The 16,976-nt window shown below is 56.1% G+C and overlaps 2 protein-coding genes across 2 annotated transcripts; one reads left to right on the forward strand and one right to left on the reverse strand.

Annotated features, from left to right (window-relative positions):
* Nucleotides 1–303: 303 nt before the first annotated feature.
* On the reverse strand, nucleotides 304–5,670 carry LOC116497038 (ectonucleoside triphosphate diphosphohydrolase 8-like). The gene is made up of 9 exons (XM_032200535.1): nucleotides 5,536–5,670; nucleotides 4,783–4,900; nucleotides 3,973–4,123; nucleotides 3,561–3,720; nucleotides 3,013–3,243; nucleotides 1,739–2,002; nucleotides 1,265–1,375; nucleotides 870–1,007; nucleotides 304–678 (listed from the first exon to the last, which is right to left on the reverse strand). The coding sequence occupies exons 1-9, from the start codon at nucleotides 5,668–5,670 to the stop codon at nucleotides 469–471; spliced, it is 1,518 nt and encodes a 505-aa protein (XP_032056426.1). The 3' UTR covers nucleotides 304–468.
* A 4,282-nt stretch (nucleotides 5,671–9,952) lies between these two features.
* ENTPD8 (ectonucleoside triphosphate diphosphohydrolase 8) lies at nucleotides 9,953–16,662 on the forward strand. The gene is made up of 9 exons (XM_032200359.1): nucleotides 9,953–10,072; nucleotides 10,506–10,623; nucleotides 11,506–11,656; nucleotides 12,558–12,717; nucleotides 13,170–13,400; nucleotides 14,523–14,786; nucleotides 15,359–15,469; nucleotides 15,622–15,753; nucleotides 16,386–16,662. The coding sequence occupies exons 1-9, from the start codon at nucleotides 9,953–9,955 to the stop codon at nucleotides 16,575–16,577; spliced, it is 1,479 nt and encodes a 492-aa protein (XP_032056250.1). The 3' UTR covers nucleotides 16,578–16,662.
* Nucleotides 16,663–16,976: the final 314 nt, after the last annotated feature.

The following is a 16,976-nucleotide window of genomic DNA, read 5'->3' on the forward strand; positions in this document are numbered from 1 at the left end:
TTCCCAGACCTGGGCAGAGCCCAGGCCAACTTTCCCCCATGGCCCCAACATCCCTCTAGGTGGCACCTCTGTCCCACCTGGGGTATCTGCTGTAGGTGGCAACCAGCCCTGCGATGATCCTGTTGCTGCCAGACACCCCTTCTCTCTTCCTGGCCGCTCTGGTCATAGCTGCCCCTCATCACTACAGTTGCCAAGCCCCCAGTGCTGAGCCCTGCCCCACACAGCCATGCCCTTTCTCCTAGAGGTTTCTTCAACCAGCAGCAAGGGGAAAGAGAAACCACACAGCACACAGTTACAGGGTGTTGTTTTTTTTTAAGACCTGTTCTGCTTCCAGTTCACCAGGCCATGACACAGGTGCCCCACAAGTTCGCAGCCCTGGGACATGGGGCCCATTCCCCCACTGGCAGCTCCTTGCACAAGCTTGGCAGCAGGACCAGGTGGCTGCAACAGCCTCTGCAGCCAGCACTGCTAGAGGCTCTCATAACCGGAGTAGTTCTTCTGGTAGCACATAGCCACAAGCAGGCAGAAGGTGAGAACCAGCATGATGGCCAGCAAGACTGTGGCTACTATCCAGTTGCTTCTTGGGAGCCCTATGACATTCTGGGGGATCTCCGGGGGAATCATGTTGGTGAGATTGAGCATATAGCCCAGAGTCCAGCCCACATCTACATTTGAGACCTGTGCAGACAGAGAAGGAAGAGGGATGTGAAGGGCTGCAAAGTATCAGGCAAGCCTGGATGTGGGTGGTGGACTATGCCAACCAATCATCCCCAGTTCCCGCATCCAAGTGTGGCAGAGCAGGGTGGGCACAAGCGTGCAAGCTTAGTGAAGCAGCTGCGAGGTAAGGTGGCAGCCAGGCCCTTTCCCACCTGCTGGCAGAAGTGGATGTTGTGCCACGTCTTCTGGTTGAATTTGTAGCCTTGCAGCAGGAGGGTGAGGGTGTAGGAGCTGGCGGCGCAGGAGTCACGAAGGTGGGTCCTGTTTGCAGTGGGGAACTCCTTCTGCAGCTGTAGATGTGGAAGAGCAAAGGGAGGCAGCCAGTGGGGAAGGGCCCTGCAGTGCAATCAGGAGCAGCAGCTGTGAGGCTGCAGGCTGCACTCCCACGTCTCTCCCTGCCCAGAGATCTCTGTGCTCTTTCCAGCTCCCTCCAACTGCCCTTTTGTGCAGCAGGGGACAGACAGGCTGTGGCAGGCCCTCAAGCTGCCCAGTGTCCAGGCTGGGTGAAATACAGGCAGGGGCCAGCAGCAGCTAGGCAGGACCTTACCTTCTTCCAATTGCTGGTGCAGAATTTCCAGAGAGTGTCATTGCCTGAGCTCAGGGACTGCTCTCCAGTCAGGTTCAGAAAGTGAAGGCTGTAATAAAACCCTGAAAACGCCTGTGGGTGTTTATGACCAAAAGGAGCAGGTTAGTGAAGGGCCCAGGTTTTCCTGCCACCCTCCACTCTCACTCTGGGTGCTCTGTCGGTGTCCGTGGGGCAGACCACATAGGGTGCTGCCTGCTGACCAGCTTGAAGAGAGCCCTGAAGACTCTGGAAATACAGAATATGGTAGTCTGTTTGGCACACCAGTGAGCACCCTGCATGTCTCCATGCATCAGGAACACCCCAGCTTTCAAGGCATCCATTGTCACTGGCACTATTCACTTTCCTCCCACAACAGGCTTCCCAGAGCCTTGGCCAGCCTCTGGTGCCCCAAAGTCCCACACCCACACCACCACCGTGGGGCCGGAGGCTCCTTACAAAGAACTGTCCCCGCACAGGCGGCTGATAAACCCCGTTGAACCCGCACGTCCTGTTGGTCCCACAGCTGAAGTTGAAGAGTTTCTGCATGGCAGCACTGCACGCCGCTGGGTCCCCTGTCCCCGTTACCATGAGGACCTGTGCGGGGCTGGGTGTGCTCGGTGTGGGGACACAGGGACTGTTGTAGAGCTCTGCCATGGTGATGTTCTCCTGGTATCCCCTGGGGTAGCAGGGGTGCGATATGTGCTGGGAAGATAGGTTGCCCTGGAGAGAGAGAGAGGCATTAGCATCACTCTGGCACTGAGGATGAGGATGGAGAGAAGCAGGCCACAGACAGTGCCTGTTTCCACACCCAGACGCAGGCACCCTGCCATCATGCAGGCCCCACTGCTCATGAGGTCTCATCTAACACCATGCTATGAGGTGCAGGCACAGTGCTGTAGGCACAGCCAGAGTGTGCCATGTCCCAGTCAGGGATCAGCTACAGCAACAGCTGCATGCCCAGGGCCTTGGGGTTTTGTGCCCTGTGCTGAGTGTGCACCCATTTTGTCCCCATTCTTCCTTTGTAGTGTCACCAGACTCAGAGGCAGAGCCAAAGCTGAGAAACCACTTAATCAGAAATGCAATGCATGTTGATTTCTGTGTGCTAACATGCTCTGAATGTTGCCTTTTGCCCATTCTTGTTCCAAGCATCATGAACTGGCATTGAGACCTTGTCCCTCAGCCATGCTACAGACATGAGGGTTACCCTGAGCAGCAATGACACCTCCCTCCACTCTCCCAGCACCTGCCTCTGAAGACCAGCCTATTCAGACTCCTTCTCATAAACCCAAGTTATTCCCTACCAGACATATGCTAAAAAATCCCACTGTGTCTTCCCCAGCCTTGTGGCACCTAGTGGGTTCCCTCCTCCAGGACTCAAGTCCTTCTAGCAGCTGTGACTGAGGCTGGGCTGGCACAGCCCCACCATCAGGACAGGGAAGGAGAGCGGGTGGGCAAAATGGCCCTGGGACAGGACCCCGGGCACCAGCTGCCTTGGCAGTGCCTGTGGTCAGGCACCAGGTGTCTGACTCCATCTGTTTCATTCCTGCCCTGATGTTGGGACACGCCTGAGGTGGCTCCTGCGAAGGTGGCCCCATTGCATCCGCTATCCTGACTGCTGCTTGCACAAAGGCACTGAGCCCCCTGGTCATAACACCCAGCACATGTTGCCTGCCCAGCTCAGTGAGATCAGGGCTTTGGCTGCAGAAGAACACAAGGCAGGAGGCAATTACCTGGTGTAAAGATGCCATCAGCCTCTTCAGGGCTTGCGTTTGTCCATAGCAGAGGTAGCTGTGGGTGTAAATGGAGTAGTTGGTCCCGTACAGTCTGAGGAGAGCTCTTGTGTTGCTGTCATCTATGGTGGTCCCAGGAAGAAATGTGATCTGGGTGGAAGCCCCACCAAGGTCCAGAGCTCCAACGGTATCCTCCACTGGTGGGTGGATCCACTTGCCTGTGAAGGAATGCTGCCCCAAACCAAGACTCACTTACAGGGTGCACAGATCCAGTGCAGGGTGAGCGCAGGAGTATTGGCTTCCCAGCCCAAACTACAGCATGGCAGGGAGAGGGGACCCACAGTTCACTGGCCTCACAGCCTTTAGGGCTCTTCCAGACACTGTGGGGGCTGATGCAGCTCCAGATTTCCCCGTTTCACCTTCAAACAAGGACCGACCCCAGGGGACCCTGACCCTGGTGCCCAGAAATACTGAGGATACTCCATCAAAGCAGGATCTCCCAGCACAGTGAGACCTTCCCTCCCCTCTGCCCTCTCACCATCCCACACCTTGATGAGTGTCTCCAGCAGGTAGTTAACGGTGATCCATCCAAAGGTGCCCTCGTCATTCCCTGTGAGGATCTGAGCTCCACGGAAGTCCACAGGGTACTCTCGAATGGCCTTGGTGACCTCAGCGAAGACCTGCTCAGCTTTTGTGCTGTTTTGCTCCCTGCCAAGGGAAGGAGGGAGAGCACGGTATGGGCAGAAAATGTGTAACAACAGGGTCACTGTTTCCCCACCACAAATGGGTCCACCAGAGATGCCAGCCAGGAAGGCAAAGTGTCCCTTCAACCTTGCAACATAACCCCTGAGCCCTTCTCATCACTATTAGCCCTGTCCCATTGCTGCTTTCACTGGAGAGCAGGCTTTGAGGGTTTGGGGCAGGGCTGTGGAGGTGCGTAGCCCCAGGCAGCGCCAGTACCTCAGCAGCCGCATGCCTGCTGTGGCCCCCAGGTAGACAGGGGTGTCCCGCTGCTGCTCTGCAGGGATGATCGTCATGGCCTTGTCCAGGCAGGGCTTCAGGCTGGCTCCAGCCCCAGCGGGGTCATCTGCGTAGCTGGAGATGCCAGATCCTGCAAGAGAGCACCCCCTGACGGAGCCAGCCCAGGAGGGATGAGATAGCAGGGGACACGTCCACCCATCCTACTAGCCTAGGGAGCTCTCAGCCTCCCTGGCAATACTCAGAAGTCTCAGTCACTGCCCAAAACTCTGTGTTTTGGGCATACCTAAAAGATAGGTACTGACCCAAAGAGCAGCTGGGAAACACAAGCAGAAACTCAGCAGAGATACAGTAACATTTATCTGAAGAGCTCTTAGGAGGCCTTGTGGAAACATGTAGACACACTTTAAGTCATGAAAGAAACTGTAAAGAGGTGTTATGGGAAGAGCTAAAGAATTGGTTGCACTGAAGAAGACTCCAGCTCTACACATCCAACACCCAAGGCCACAAGATGAAGCATAACACCTGGCTGCAAGACAAGACTGGTTCCACGAGCTGTGCTAACTGGGGGCCCAATTTCTTCCCCACCTCTGGGCAGCCTCTGGGCACCTCACACTGATATTCTAGGGCTCCCTAAACCACAGCCTCTCCCCCACAACAGTTTAGTTTGGTTCTTCTGGGCCATCTCCTCCTGGCACAGGACAGGCTGTAAGACTCAGGTCGCCCACCATGCTGCAGGAGTTAGGGACAGCAACCTGGGGCAGAGGGGCAGACCTGTTCTGGCACACTCACCATTCACGGTGCAGGTTTCCACCTGGCTGACAATGCCTGTGCCATTCTCCTTGTTCGCAGGCCACTGGTAGATGTAGAGAGCCGTGTGCGTGGAGCCAGCATCAAACACCATTCCGTACTGGGGAGGCAGAGGGGACACGAGGTGGCAACGTTTTGGGGGCTGCACCAACTGTCATGGGAAGTCTCGCTTCCTACGTGAACCCACCAGCGGCACCAGGCTGCACCCTCAGCCTCCCCTCCCCGATCCTGCTTCCCTTCTAAGCCCCAGACGTGGCCAGCCAAGGCAGACACCACAGAGCGAAGACAGGCAGGACGGCTGCAGGATGCGCGGAGCAGGGAGGCATCCCAACATGTGCTACAGAGCTCAGCCAGAGCTGCTGTCAGACCTGCAGCTGTGTCAGACCTCACAAAAATTCGTGATTTTTAATCGTCTGCAAAAGCCCATACGAGACGACAGCAGAAAGCAGCAGGAGAGAGAGAAGGAAAGCCCCGCGCGGTCCAGAGGTCCGACAGCAGGGCACAGCCAGTGCCTGGGTGAGGACGGCGCAGTGCTGAGGAAGGCCGCCCTTCGCCTTCCCCTCCTCACCACGGAGATGGGACCACGGCGCGGGGCCCGGCCTGCCCGGCCCTGCCTCTGCGAAGCCCGGAAAAGCCGGGCCGGTCCCGGGCAGCCTCGCAAGCGGCAGTGCCGGGGCAGGAGCCGGGCCGAGCCGCGGAAGGGGCTGGCGGCCGCTCCTGGCCCCGGGCACCTACTTGAGTCCTCGCGGGAAGGGCAGCGTCCCCGTCCGGGCCCAGCACCAGGAGGAAGACGGCCGCCACCAGCACCGCCAGCACGACCAGCGCCGCTGCCGAGCCCCAGCGCCCCGGCACGGCCCGGCACGGCCTCATGGCGCCCCCGACGGGCTCGGCGAGGCCGCCCCGGCCCACCCCGGGGCTCGGGAGCCGCGCGGCGCCTCGGGCGGGGCCCGCGGGCAAAGCGAAAGCGGCGGGGCCGCGGGCGGCCTGCGGGGGGGCTGAGGGGCCGGGGCCGGGGGGACGGGCAGGACCCTCGGCACGGGGACGGAGGGGACCGCGTGTGATCCGTGGGGACGGGCACTGGCCGCGGGGACGGACGTGCTCCTGGCTGCGGGGCTGGGTCCCTCGGCACGGGGCTGGGGCTGCCCGGCTGTGGGGGAACTGGGGCCCCGACTGGGAGAATGGGATGCTGGCCCTGGAGCCCAGCTGTGGGGACGGAGAGGACCCTGTGCACGGGGACTGGTCCCTGGCCGTGGAGACAGCTGGGTGCCTGGCTGTGGTGGCAGGTCCCTGGCAGTGGGGACAGGTTCCACTGTGTGTCCCTGGCCACGAGGATGGGTCCCCACCTGCTGGGTCCCTCACGTTTCTGCCCTGGGCAGCTCTGCAGCTGGGGTGCAGGGTGACAGGCTTGGCCCATGCCTTACCCTGCAGCGTGTTTATGCAGCAGGGGTGGGACAGGCATATCGGTGGGGCAGAAGCCCCTCTCCCAGATCTCAGCTGCTGTCTTTGTCCTGATGGCTTCCTCGAGGTGCAGAGGAGAGGGCTGGAGCTCTTGTGGGAGTCATGGAGAGCTGAGCCCTGCCGAGCCCCGCCAGCACTGCCAGGCGTGCGTGGACCCAAACCACCCACAAAGGCGGAGATCTCCACGGCAGAGCCTCTCCTCCAGCAGCAAAGTGGTTAATGCCAGGTGCTGTCCTCACCTGGGCTCTCCAGCCTCAGCCCTGCTCTCTCCTGGACGAGCGCTCTCCTGGGCAGGTTGCTGGTCTGGGGCCAAGGGGAGGGCCATACGGGGGACTCCGGGGCAGCCTTTGTCCCAGGCACTGAGCGCCACACTCCAGGTACGCGCTGACACCGAGGTGAGCGGCAGCCTGGCCCTGTGCCGGGAGCAGTGCAGGTGAGCTGCGGGCAGGGGAGGGGGCCAGGGCACCCCTCCATGAGGCTTTGCTCCAGGGGGCTGAGAGCTGCTGGGGTGCTCTGGCCAGCAGCAGAGCCGGACGCTGGGGATAAACAGATAAACACGTGCTGTGGGCTGGGAAGGTGAGCGGGAGGGCACTTGGTAGCTGCTCGAGGTGCCCACGGTACAGGGTGCAGAGGGGACGTGGAGGGCTCTGCTGAGCCCCCACACTGGTGGGAGGGATGGGAAGCAGGGACCATTCTGCCTGGCAGGGATGCTCCCAGCATGCACGTTCACCCCCTTTCATATAACTTTAAGAAGTTTTTGACATCCGAATCCCACATGTGGACGGTGGGGAAGTTTGATTTCCATTCTCCTGAGCAATACACAGTTTAGATCCAACAGTGCTTACAAGACTATTCTCCCTAATTCTGAGGCTCCCTTTCTTCCCTCCCTCCCTCCCTCCTTCCCTCCCTTCCCTTGAGGGACACTGCAAGATGCTGTCCTGCAGCTGTTGGCAGATCAGCTCTTTGTGTCTGGTCATACACAAACCGGTGCAAGAGCAGCCCAAGCAGTGTGCACAGCTGCAGACTTTCTGCATTCTGAAACATCTGGGCATTGGTGCTTGAGCTGTGCAGCAGCATGCCTCTTCCTTTGCTCTGGGGGCATCACCACTTTTCTGTCCCTTCTGCTCGTGCCCCAAACCTGCTCCCTGAGAGCGCCGTGCCAGGTACAGCAGCAGATATGGGCACCTGGCCAGCCCTGAGGTGCCACTGAAAAACAGGGCAGATCCATCAGCTTCTCACATCCCTCCCTCCTTGTTTTCCACTTGCAGGGCTCCTTCCCCGTGCCTTGCTCTCATCCCCTGGCCTTGCAGGCTCAGCCTTTGGGTGTTGCCTGCTACTGAGAAAAAATGGAATTTAGTCCCTTCCAAGAACAGGTGGAGGTAGTTTCGCACCTGCTCCTGCACACAAGACCGTGCAATTTATTACCATCACACAGTGGCTGGGACAGGATTTTCCATGATGACTGCTGGGATAGGGACTTTTCTATTTGCTCTATAACCAGGAGAAGGGAAGGTACAGCCCAATAACACAGTTACACCTGTGTGGACTCCAGCAGGATTAATAGGACTGGAGATGTGACAATACAGGAATTCATCACCATCTGTTGTTACCATACAGGGCAGGGCTTTGGGGTATTGGATATGGTCTGATAAATGTTTCCTGTTTCATGATAAAGATTTCTGTGTCCCATGTGCCGTGACACAGAACAGAAGAGAACAGCTGTCACCCATCATTATACATCTGATGTCACACAGGGCACTGGTCACCCTTGTTTGTCACTGGAGATGCTGACTGAAACAGGAATCAGCATCTCCTGTGACTTTGCCAAAGATCTTCTTCTCTCCTATTGAAACTGCTGATCTGGCCAGTCTGAAGGGTGAGGGAATTTTTTATGTGTTCTTGGGAGAACCGCATAGCCAAGTGCACACCCTGAGGTGCCCCCCAAAGCACCATTTGGGTTAGAGCACTTCTCTATGTCCAGGGCTCTTGGGGAATCTATCGCATGGCTGCGATCTGGCTCGCAGCCCGATGCCACAGCTGGAGGTCAGCCTCGCTCCCTGCCGGCATGCTGCGTGTGCTGGTGCTGCGGAGCAAGCTGATGCAGGAGGAGGCGGGAGAGCTGTGTGTGTAGAAAAGCATACCTGGGGTGGCCTCAGGGTGGTGAGCATGTGAACGTGTCACCTGCTGTGTGCTGAGGCTGCTGTGGAGAACCAGGCCCTTGGGCTTTGCTTCTCTGCTACAATTTCTTACTGGTGCCTCAGGGCTGATTCTGCCAGGAGCTGAGCTCTGGCCAGGCGAGGGGAGACATAAAGCCCAATCCATTTCCCAAGGGCTCCACAGTGCCTCGCTGGCCTTGCCTTCTTGTGACCATCAGCATGCCAGCTTGGCCAGCTAGGCTGCGTGTGCCCAGATCAGAGGGAGCTTTCTGCCTCTGGCACCCTTCAAGGGCTGCAGGAAAAGTTTGGGCATCGATCGCCTGCAAGCCCAGACACCACCCCTGTGTGTCTGCTTTCCTGCTGCAGAATCGCCAAGAGCCAAAAGGAGCTGGAGCAGGCAGAAGACATGTTGATGGAGATGCTGTTCCCCTGCATGGAGAGGGATCCTAGGGAAGTCTGAGACTGTTGAGCAGAATCCCCATCACTGGAGGTTTTCAAGATGCACTTTGACAGGGTGCTAGATAATCTCATTTAGGCTCCCTTTCCCACAAAATTTGGGGAAATTTGGCCCTGATGATCTTTTCAGGTCCCTTCCATCTGGACTGTTCTATTTTATGTGACCTGATGGTCCCAAATCTGTGGGATGGATTGTGTGAGGATGCAGGCTATGATGGCAGCACGTGGGTGCCAGAGGGATGCAGCTCGGCACCCCAGAGGGGACAGCCCCACTGGGAACCTAACAGGGCATGGTCCTGCTGCCAGCCTGGGTCTCGTGTTAGCCACTTCCCTACTGCTGCTGCTGGAAAGGGAGATCCTCACCTTCCACCCAGTTTGAGTAGTGCCTAACTTGAAAAAGTCTATCTGAAAATCCCCCAGGGAGGCAGGGCTCAGAAGGACAGGGTGTCTTGGTGAGACTGCCAGGGGCCTCCCATAAGAGCAGCTGGACACTGCAGAATGGGGCCATGAAGATGGAGCCCCTCTGCTGTGAGGAGAGGCTGAGAGAGCTGGGACTGCTCAGCCTGGAGAAGGGGAGGCTCAGGCTAGATCACATCAGTGCCTAGAAATGCTTGGAGGGAGACCACAGAGGACAGAGGTAGGCTCTCATCAGTGGTGGTCAGTGCCAGGACAAGAGGCAATGGGCACAACCTGGAGCACAGGAGTGTTCCAGCCTCCCCTGAACACCAGGCAGCACTGCTGTGTTGTGCAGGTAACAGGGCACTGACACAGGTGAGGCCCAGAGAGGTTGTGGAGTTCCCTTCTTGGAGATCTTCAGGAGCCTCCCAGACGTGGTGCTGGGCATCCTGCTCTGGGTGGCCCTGCTGGATCAGAGGGACTTGGATCAGAGGGACCCAGAGGTGCCTCCAGCCTCAGCTGTGCTGTGACTCTGTGATTCTGAGAATGGCTTCCAGCCCTTGTTCAGTACATGGGAGAAGCTCTATCTTGACAGGTCCCATCTCCATCTGCATTTCAAAACTGGCCATGCAAATGCAAATGTGCTAATTTGGGGGTTGGGGCTGTTCTTGCAGGTTGGAGGAGGAATGGAGTACAAAGCCAAGGTCATTGCAGGTCTCATAGCAGCCACCTGTGTCTTCAGTATCATTGCCCTCATACTGAGTGCCGTAAATGTGAAGGATGTTTTTCTGCCTCCCAGCAATAAGGTAAGGTCCTTGGCAGGAGCTCAGCTACTTGCTCTCACTTGTGTGTTGGCTAACCCTTGGTAGGAGATTTTCCCCATGCTTCAGGCAGGCTGTGCTGTTTATCACCAAGATGGAGACAAATGGCCATGCAGGCTGGCATGCCATGTAGGTGTGCCACGGTTTTCTTGCTGACAGCACATGCAGTCCTTTCCTCGCAGAGCACCAAGATACCTTCCTTGCTGGCTCCCAGGGCTTGTGATGGAGCCTTGTCTCCGATACAGCTGGTGACTGCAATGTCACCTTTTGCCTGCTCTGTTGGTGCTTTTTGCTTTGCCACTTGAGTTCCCCATGCCCACAGGGAGCTCTGCCAGCTCTCCTGCAGCAATCAGAGCTCTGCAGCCAGCTGAAGGTGCTCTGCACCCCCTGTCACCTTGTGTCCCCTCTGCCTCCCCAGTACGGAATGGTGTTTGATGCTGGCTCCACGCACACGGCTCTCTACATCTACCAGTGGCCTGCGAACAAGGAGAATGGCACAGGCATTGTCAGCCAGGTGGAAACCTGCACCGTGAATGGTGAGTGTGCCAGAACAGGTCTGCCCCTCTGCCCAGCCTCTGCTCTGCCTGGGGACGCTGCAGCTGATGGGTCCTGGTGCCCGACAGTGGTGGCTGTTGTGGGTAGGGCCAGGTAGATGGTACAATGAGCTGGGCTGGGACTGGCAAAGGCCAGTCCCAGCTAGGAGACTGGCTAGGGGACAGTGCCTGGGCAAGGGGGCGAGAGGTTGCAGAGCCTGCCCTGATGTCAAATCAAGGCTCTGTGGCTGCAGTGTGGCAGTTACTGGTTAACTGCTCCAAAGCAAAGGTCTGGTGGAGGGCAAAGAGTAAGGGAGAGGGCAATTGGGCTAGTGACAATACTGTAATGCAGAACTCAGGGGAAGGTAAACAGTGATATTAACCATCCCCACCCACCACAGGACCATGCTGGGTGCTCAGTTCTGGCATCAGCCTCTAAAAACAGAAAGATTTTGTTTGCACTGAGCTGCGCACAGAGCACCTCCATGTGTGCGTATCAGCTCCCCACGTCCTCCCAGCAGGACAAATGAGAGCTTCCCCCTCCCCTGGGGAGATAAGGAACCACGATGTTTCTTAACCAAGTGGGACTGCGGGACTAGATGGCTATGTTCCTCCTGTTTGGCCTCGCTGGGACTAAGCATGCACTCAGCATCACAAGAGCTCACCACCTGTCTCTGCAGATGCCGTGGCCGTGGCACATGTGCCACCTCCAGGCAAAGCAGCTCTGAGCAGTGCCCTTCTGGGGACACCCTAGGCAAGGGCATGCCTGATCTGGGTACACAGAGAAAAAACCTGGGGGCTTCTAGGCTGTCTGGGTGGATATGTCACCCATTGTCCTGTCACATCCCTCCTGGGCTGGCTCCGTCAGGGGGTGCTCTCTTGCAGGATCTGGCATCTCCAGCTACGCAGATGACCCCGCTGTGGCTGGAGCCAGCCTGAAGCCCTGCCTGGACAAGGCCATGACGATCATCCCTGCAGAGCAGCAGCGGGACACCCCTGTCTACCTGGGGGCCACAGCGGGCATGCGGCTGCTGAGGTACTGGCGCTGCCCCACCACACGTTACTGAATCTTAGCTGGTGCAAGAGGCTGGGATGCAGAGGCAGGGGGTTGGGGGCTGCTGCCCAGACAGACCATGGCAATGAGCAGAGCATCCATTTCTGCAGCCTGCTGGGGGTGTCCAACAGACATGACTCACTGTGCCCATGGGGAAAACCCCACAGCCCACACCAGCAGCAGTATGACAGTGCCCTGAAGGAGGAGGAACATCCTTTACCAGACTTAGAATCACAGAATCACAAAATGGTTTCAGTTGGAAGGGACCTTTAACAAACACCAACCCTGTGCCATAGGGGGGACACCTCCCACCAGACCAGGTTACTCAAAGCCCTGCCCAACCTGGCCTTGAGCACTTTCAGCAAGGGGGCATCCACAACTTCTCTGGGAAACCAGTTCCAGTGTCTTTTCCTTACATCAAATCTGTATCTACCCTCTTTCAGTTTAAAACCATTGCCCCTTGTCCTGTCACTGCAGTCCCTGGTATAAAGTCTTCCTCCAAATTTCTGATAAGCCCTCTTCATATAATGAAAGGCCGCTTTAGTCTCTCCAGAGCTTTCTCTTCTCCAGGCTGAATGACCCCAACTGTTTCAGCCTTTCTTCATGTGAGAGGTGTTCCAGCCTTGTATTTACCATTCCATCTGCTCAGGCAGAGCCTGCGGGCAGCATTTTTAGGCGGACTCCCAATGCATCAGTTTAGTGATTTGGTGGCTTGAAGAAGAGACAACCCACAGGTAGAGCAGTGGATGGATGGGGCATGTACCCTCTCTCCAAGTAGTTCCATTACTTTGCAGAAGACAGCAGCTTTTTAACTGTTAGCTCTGCCCTGAAAACTCCCCAGCAGTCGCCTCCTTCAATGTGTGGGGTTTATCTCCTTCTGCAGGGAGCAAAACAGCACAAAAGCTGAGCAGGTCTTCACTGAAGTCACCAAGGCCATTCGAGAGTACCCTGTGGACTTCCGTGGAGCTCAGATCCTCACAGGAAATGAGGAAGGCTCCTTTGGCTGGATCACCGTCAACTACCTGCTGGATACGCTCATCAAGGTGCAGGCCAGAGGAGGGGGCATGGGGGTTATGCAGCCTGTATATCCCTGTCTGAATTATGGCCAGGTTTCTTTATTCTCAGAGAAGAGAAAAATGTTTTTAGGGCAATAGTTACCCAAACAAATGTAGCCTGTTGTTGTGAACTGCACCTTTGACTCTACTGACATGATTAACTCAGAGGCAGGAGGATCTTCTGTCCAGCTCAGCCCAGCTATGCTTTCCCTCCTCAAAGTCCCTGGATCCAAGCTGATGTGCAGTAGCCAAGGGGCTGGACCTCAACGCTACATGGAGATCTAAGTGGGTTGAGGAGGACATGGGCAGTGAGGGGTTAAACAGGGACACAGAGTGTGGCACCTCTCTCTGGGGTTTTTAAACCACAAAACCTTGAGGGAAGAGACTGGGACTATGATTTCCTTCAATTCACACTAACACCTGCCATTTTATGGGGCTAGTTTTCCTTTGCAGAAAAATGGGAACATCCGCAGGGCACAGAGGTTCTGGGAGCTCTGGACCTTGGAGGTGCCTCAACACAAATAACCTTCCAGCCCGGAGTCACCATTGAGGACAAAAACACATCTGTGCTCTTCAGGCTGTATGGCACCAACTACTCCCTCTACACCCACAGCTACCTGTGCTATGGGCAGACACAGGCCTTGAAGATGCTAATGGCAGCTCTCCACCAGGTATCGCAGCCACTGGTAAACAGGATCTGAACCTTTTCCCATTGCCTTGAAAAATATCTTCCAAGAGTTTTGGATGTGTGTCAGGGAACAGAGGTTTCACAAATTCAAGAACCTGGGAAAGGCTTAGACTTTATGTACTGAATGAAAAAAAATCTCAGATTTAGGTGGAAGGTGGTGTTGGTTCCCTGCAAGGGCTCCCTTCTGCCCCTTTATCATCCTGTAAGGGCATTTTTTGTCATTTCCCTAGCCCAGCTGTATCTTTAGGTTCTTCCCTGTTCCCACTGATAGGGGCATGAGATATTTCCTTGCCTGGGTGGTTTCCAGGTGTCAGCTTCATTTTACCTCTGGTGATTCAAAATGCCACCAGGTTCTAAAGGCCACTAAACAATACATGCAACATCCAGGTAGCAGAGGACAGGGAGTCCAGTCACCCACAGACATGATCTGGCACCTCCTGGCTAGGATTTTCAAGCCTCCAGTCTTTGTGCTCTTAAATAAGAGAGCAGCTGGGGTGGGGAGCTGAGTCTCCTCATGACTCAGTGCAGACATGGTCACTGTTAATGGGGATTAAATTCATTTGCCTCCTTGACTTCTGCCCCAAAGAGGATTCCCAACACCCTCTCCTGCGCACTGCTCCACCACTAACCAGCATCCTCCCCCCTCACTTCCCGTGGAGGTCACAGCCCAATCCCATTAGAGATGGAGATGCTTGAGAAGTGTGCAGATAGAACACACCTTCAGTCCTTCCTGGGTTAGGGCCTGCGAGTTGCTGTGGGGACAAACCAGATGCCAAGAACAACCTTTCTGCACAGGCAGAGTGCACACACTGCACTCAGGAGCAGGTTTCAGCCTCACAGGGAGGCAGTAGCTGGCAGTGGCACTGCCACTCCAGCCCAGCTCAACAGCAGGGTCAACAGCAGGACCAGGAAAAGTCATGGGCAGGTTAAAGTTACCCAAAGGATGGATTCTGCTTCTCGTCAAATCCTAGGAGGGGAGAAATCAGACCCTAGGAGGGTCTAGATCCTGATTTCTGGGAAGATGTAAGTGCAGGCTGAGCTGTGGGGTAGGGTATCACTGGCATCCTCCACCGAGCACTGGTAATGCCTCTCTCTCTCTCTCCAGGGCAACCTATCTTCCCAGCACATATCGCACCCCTGCTACCCCAGGGGATACCAGGAGAACATCACCATGGCAGAGCTCTACAACAGTCCCTGTGTCCCCACACCGAGCACACCCAGCCCCGCACAGGTCCTCATGGTAACGGGGACAGGGGACCCGGCGGCGTGCAGTGCTGCCATGCAGAAACTCTTCAACTTCAGCTGTGGGACCAACAGGACGTGCGGGTTCAACGGGGTTTATCAGCCGCCTGTGCGGGGACAGTTCTTTGTAAGGAGCCTCCGGCCCCACGGTGGTGGTGTGGGGAGGATGGAGGGTGGGAGTCTCCTCTACTGCTGGTTGTGGGAGGGGGTAAGGAGAGAGGGGTCCCCGAAGCCAGTCCCATCTGCAAACCTCTCCCCCTAACGTAAGAAGTGGCTTCTGTTTTTTGCAAAGTCCCAGCCCTGTCTGAGAGAAGTGGGAAGATCTTGTTCTCAGGGAACCAGTCTGAGTTGGCCAGGCTTCCACGTGCAAGCAGCAGTCCCAGGGCTCATCCACCAGCTCCTAGTCTTTGTGGTAGACCATCAAGTGGGTGCTGGATGCAGATCCCCAGGGATTACATGGAAATCCGTCTGTCCTCAGGCAGAAGGTCCCCTGGGCCAGGCCTTACGCTAGGATTTGGCCCAAGAAGTCACAGTGAGATGTTCTGCCACAGGCTCAGCCCGCCCTCCTGATCTCCTGTCATCCCACTCCTGTGGGACAGGGATGGCAGTGCTGACCCCAGCACAGAGAGGCTGTGAGAAGAAGCCTTCCTTTGGGTGAGGAGGGAGATGTAATTTTCACCATCATCCCTTCTTCCTCAGGCATTTGCTGGGTTCTACTATGCCTTCCACTTCCTGAACCTGACCAGCCAACAGTCTTTAACCCATGTCAACACCACGGTTCAGGCCTTCTGCAACAAGACCTGGCAAGAGGTGAGAGCCCTGTACAGGGCAGCAAGGAGCCCTGCGTCTGCCCTGTCCCAAAGCTCTGCCCAGAAAGCACATGCCCTGCTGTTCCCTGGGCCAGGGGTTTCTGAACATCTCTTTCATTCCTCATTGCACCATGTCCCCTGACGACCCCGCAGCTGGTAGAGACCTTCCCTCAGGATGAACACCTACAGACATATTGCTCTGCAGCGACTTATATCTTGACACTGCTGGTTGATGGCTACAAGTTCGATGAACATACATGGAGCAGCATCCACTTCACACAGAAGGTAAAAGCCCTGTGGGGCATCAGGAATGGACAGGAGGCTGTGGCCACATCTTTACCCTGGCCTGAGGACACATTTAACAGCAGCAGCCCTGGAGTCCCCTGACCCAGCAACATGTCTCAAAAACTGCCTTATGCCTGTCACCCAGGCACCCAGCACAGCTTCAGTCACTTCTGCCTGCCCCCAAATCTCTGCCCCCAGCTCTTAGGTACTCTGGTGTGGATGTAAGCTAATTTTAAGGGGGGCAGAGGGATGCAGAGTAGGATTTGGCCGCTTTGATCTCTGATTTTGGCTAGAACTCACACAAGCATCAGAGAGGCGATGGTGGTCCCATGACCTATGTAAAACTGAACATGTCCAAATTCAAAGGATTGTAGAGGAAGGAAGACAGAGGTACATCTGGACTAGAGCAATCATCCATCCAGCTGCCCTTTAGCCCTTGAGAAAGGGGCAAAGCAAAGCTCTCAGTGTAAATGGTGCTGCCAAGGCTTGCCCCTGCCAGGTCTGTGTACGAAATCACAGCTGGGGCAGCTCCTGGGAGAGGCAACCACCAGTCCCTTACACCAAAGCAAGGAGAGTCCTTTACTACCTGGGAGAGGCACATTTTGATGATCTCCTCTGCTCTGTCTCCTCAGGCAGGAAACGCAGACATTGGCTGGACACTGGGCTTCATGCTGAACCTCACCAACATGATACCCACGGAGCCTCTGGAACACCTCAAGGGGCACCAGCCCAGTCTGTGGGCAGGTGCCATCTCCTTCATTGTGCTGGCCATAGTTGCAGGCCTGTTGGCAATTCTCCTTCAGTGTTTCTGGAAATCCAAGTAGCTCCCAGTATCTAAGCTAGGGGCACCCTACCCACTAAACCAGACAGGGAAAGTTGTGCATGAGAAGGTGGAAGGGGAAGACAGTGAAGGGCATTAGACTCACCTCCACTGCTCTGGAGGCTCACTTGAACAACCTCTGTAAAGACATCAAGGATGGCAAAGGCATCTTGAGCTCCCTACGCACCTCTAAGAGGAAGAAATGCCTGAATCCAGGAATGTCTTCAATCAGGCTGACAAAGGCCAACCGAGACAAGGTGGCTAGAAGATGAAGCCATATAAATTCAAACTAGAAATAAACCTCTTTTTGTTTTTCAAACACAAGGGTTGCTAACCAGCCTAGCAGAGTTTCCATCCATTCCAGTCCTCGTGGGTGGCTCTCCCAGCAGCCAGCCAGCTGCAG

Source organism: Aythya fuligula, chromosome 19 (assembly GCF_009819795.1).
Source record: "Aythya fuligula isolate bAytFul2 chromosome 19, bAytFul2.pri, whole genome shotgun sequence".
Lineage (NCBI taxonomy): Eukaryota > Metazoa > Chordata > Aves > Anseriformes > Anatidae > Aythya > Aythya fuligula.

Bases quoted from the DNA above. Each gene is read 5' to 3' on its own strand.
- LOC116497038 (XM_032200535.1), bottom strand. From the start codon at position 5,670: ATGAGGCCGTGCCGGGCCGTGCCGGGGCGCTGGGGCTCGGCAGCGGCG. The intron at 4,901-5,535 runs GTAGGTGCCCGG...CTGCCTCCCCAG, and splicing joins CCCTTCCCGCGAGGACTCAA to TACGGAATGGTGTTTGATGC. The intron at 2,003-3,012 runs GTAATTGCCTCC...CTCTCTCTCCAG, and splicing joins TGATGGCATCTTTACACCAG to GGCAACCTATCTTCCCAGCA.
- ENTPD8 (XM_032200359.1), top strand. From the start codon at position 9,953: ATGGAGTACAAAGCCAAGGTCATTGCAGGTCTCATAGCAGCCACCTGT. The intron at 12,718-13,169 runs GTGCAGGCCAGA...TTATGGGGCTAG, and splicing joins TGCTGGATACGCTCATCAAG to TTTTCCTTTGCAGAAAAATG. The intron at 15,470-15,621 runs GTGAGAGCCCTG...ACGACCCCGCAG, and splicing joins GCAACAAGACCTGGCAAGAG to CTGGTAGAGACCTTCCCTCA.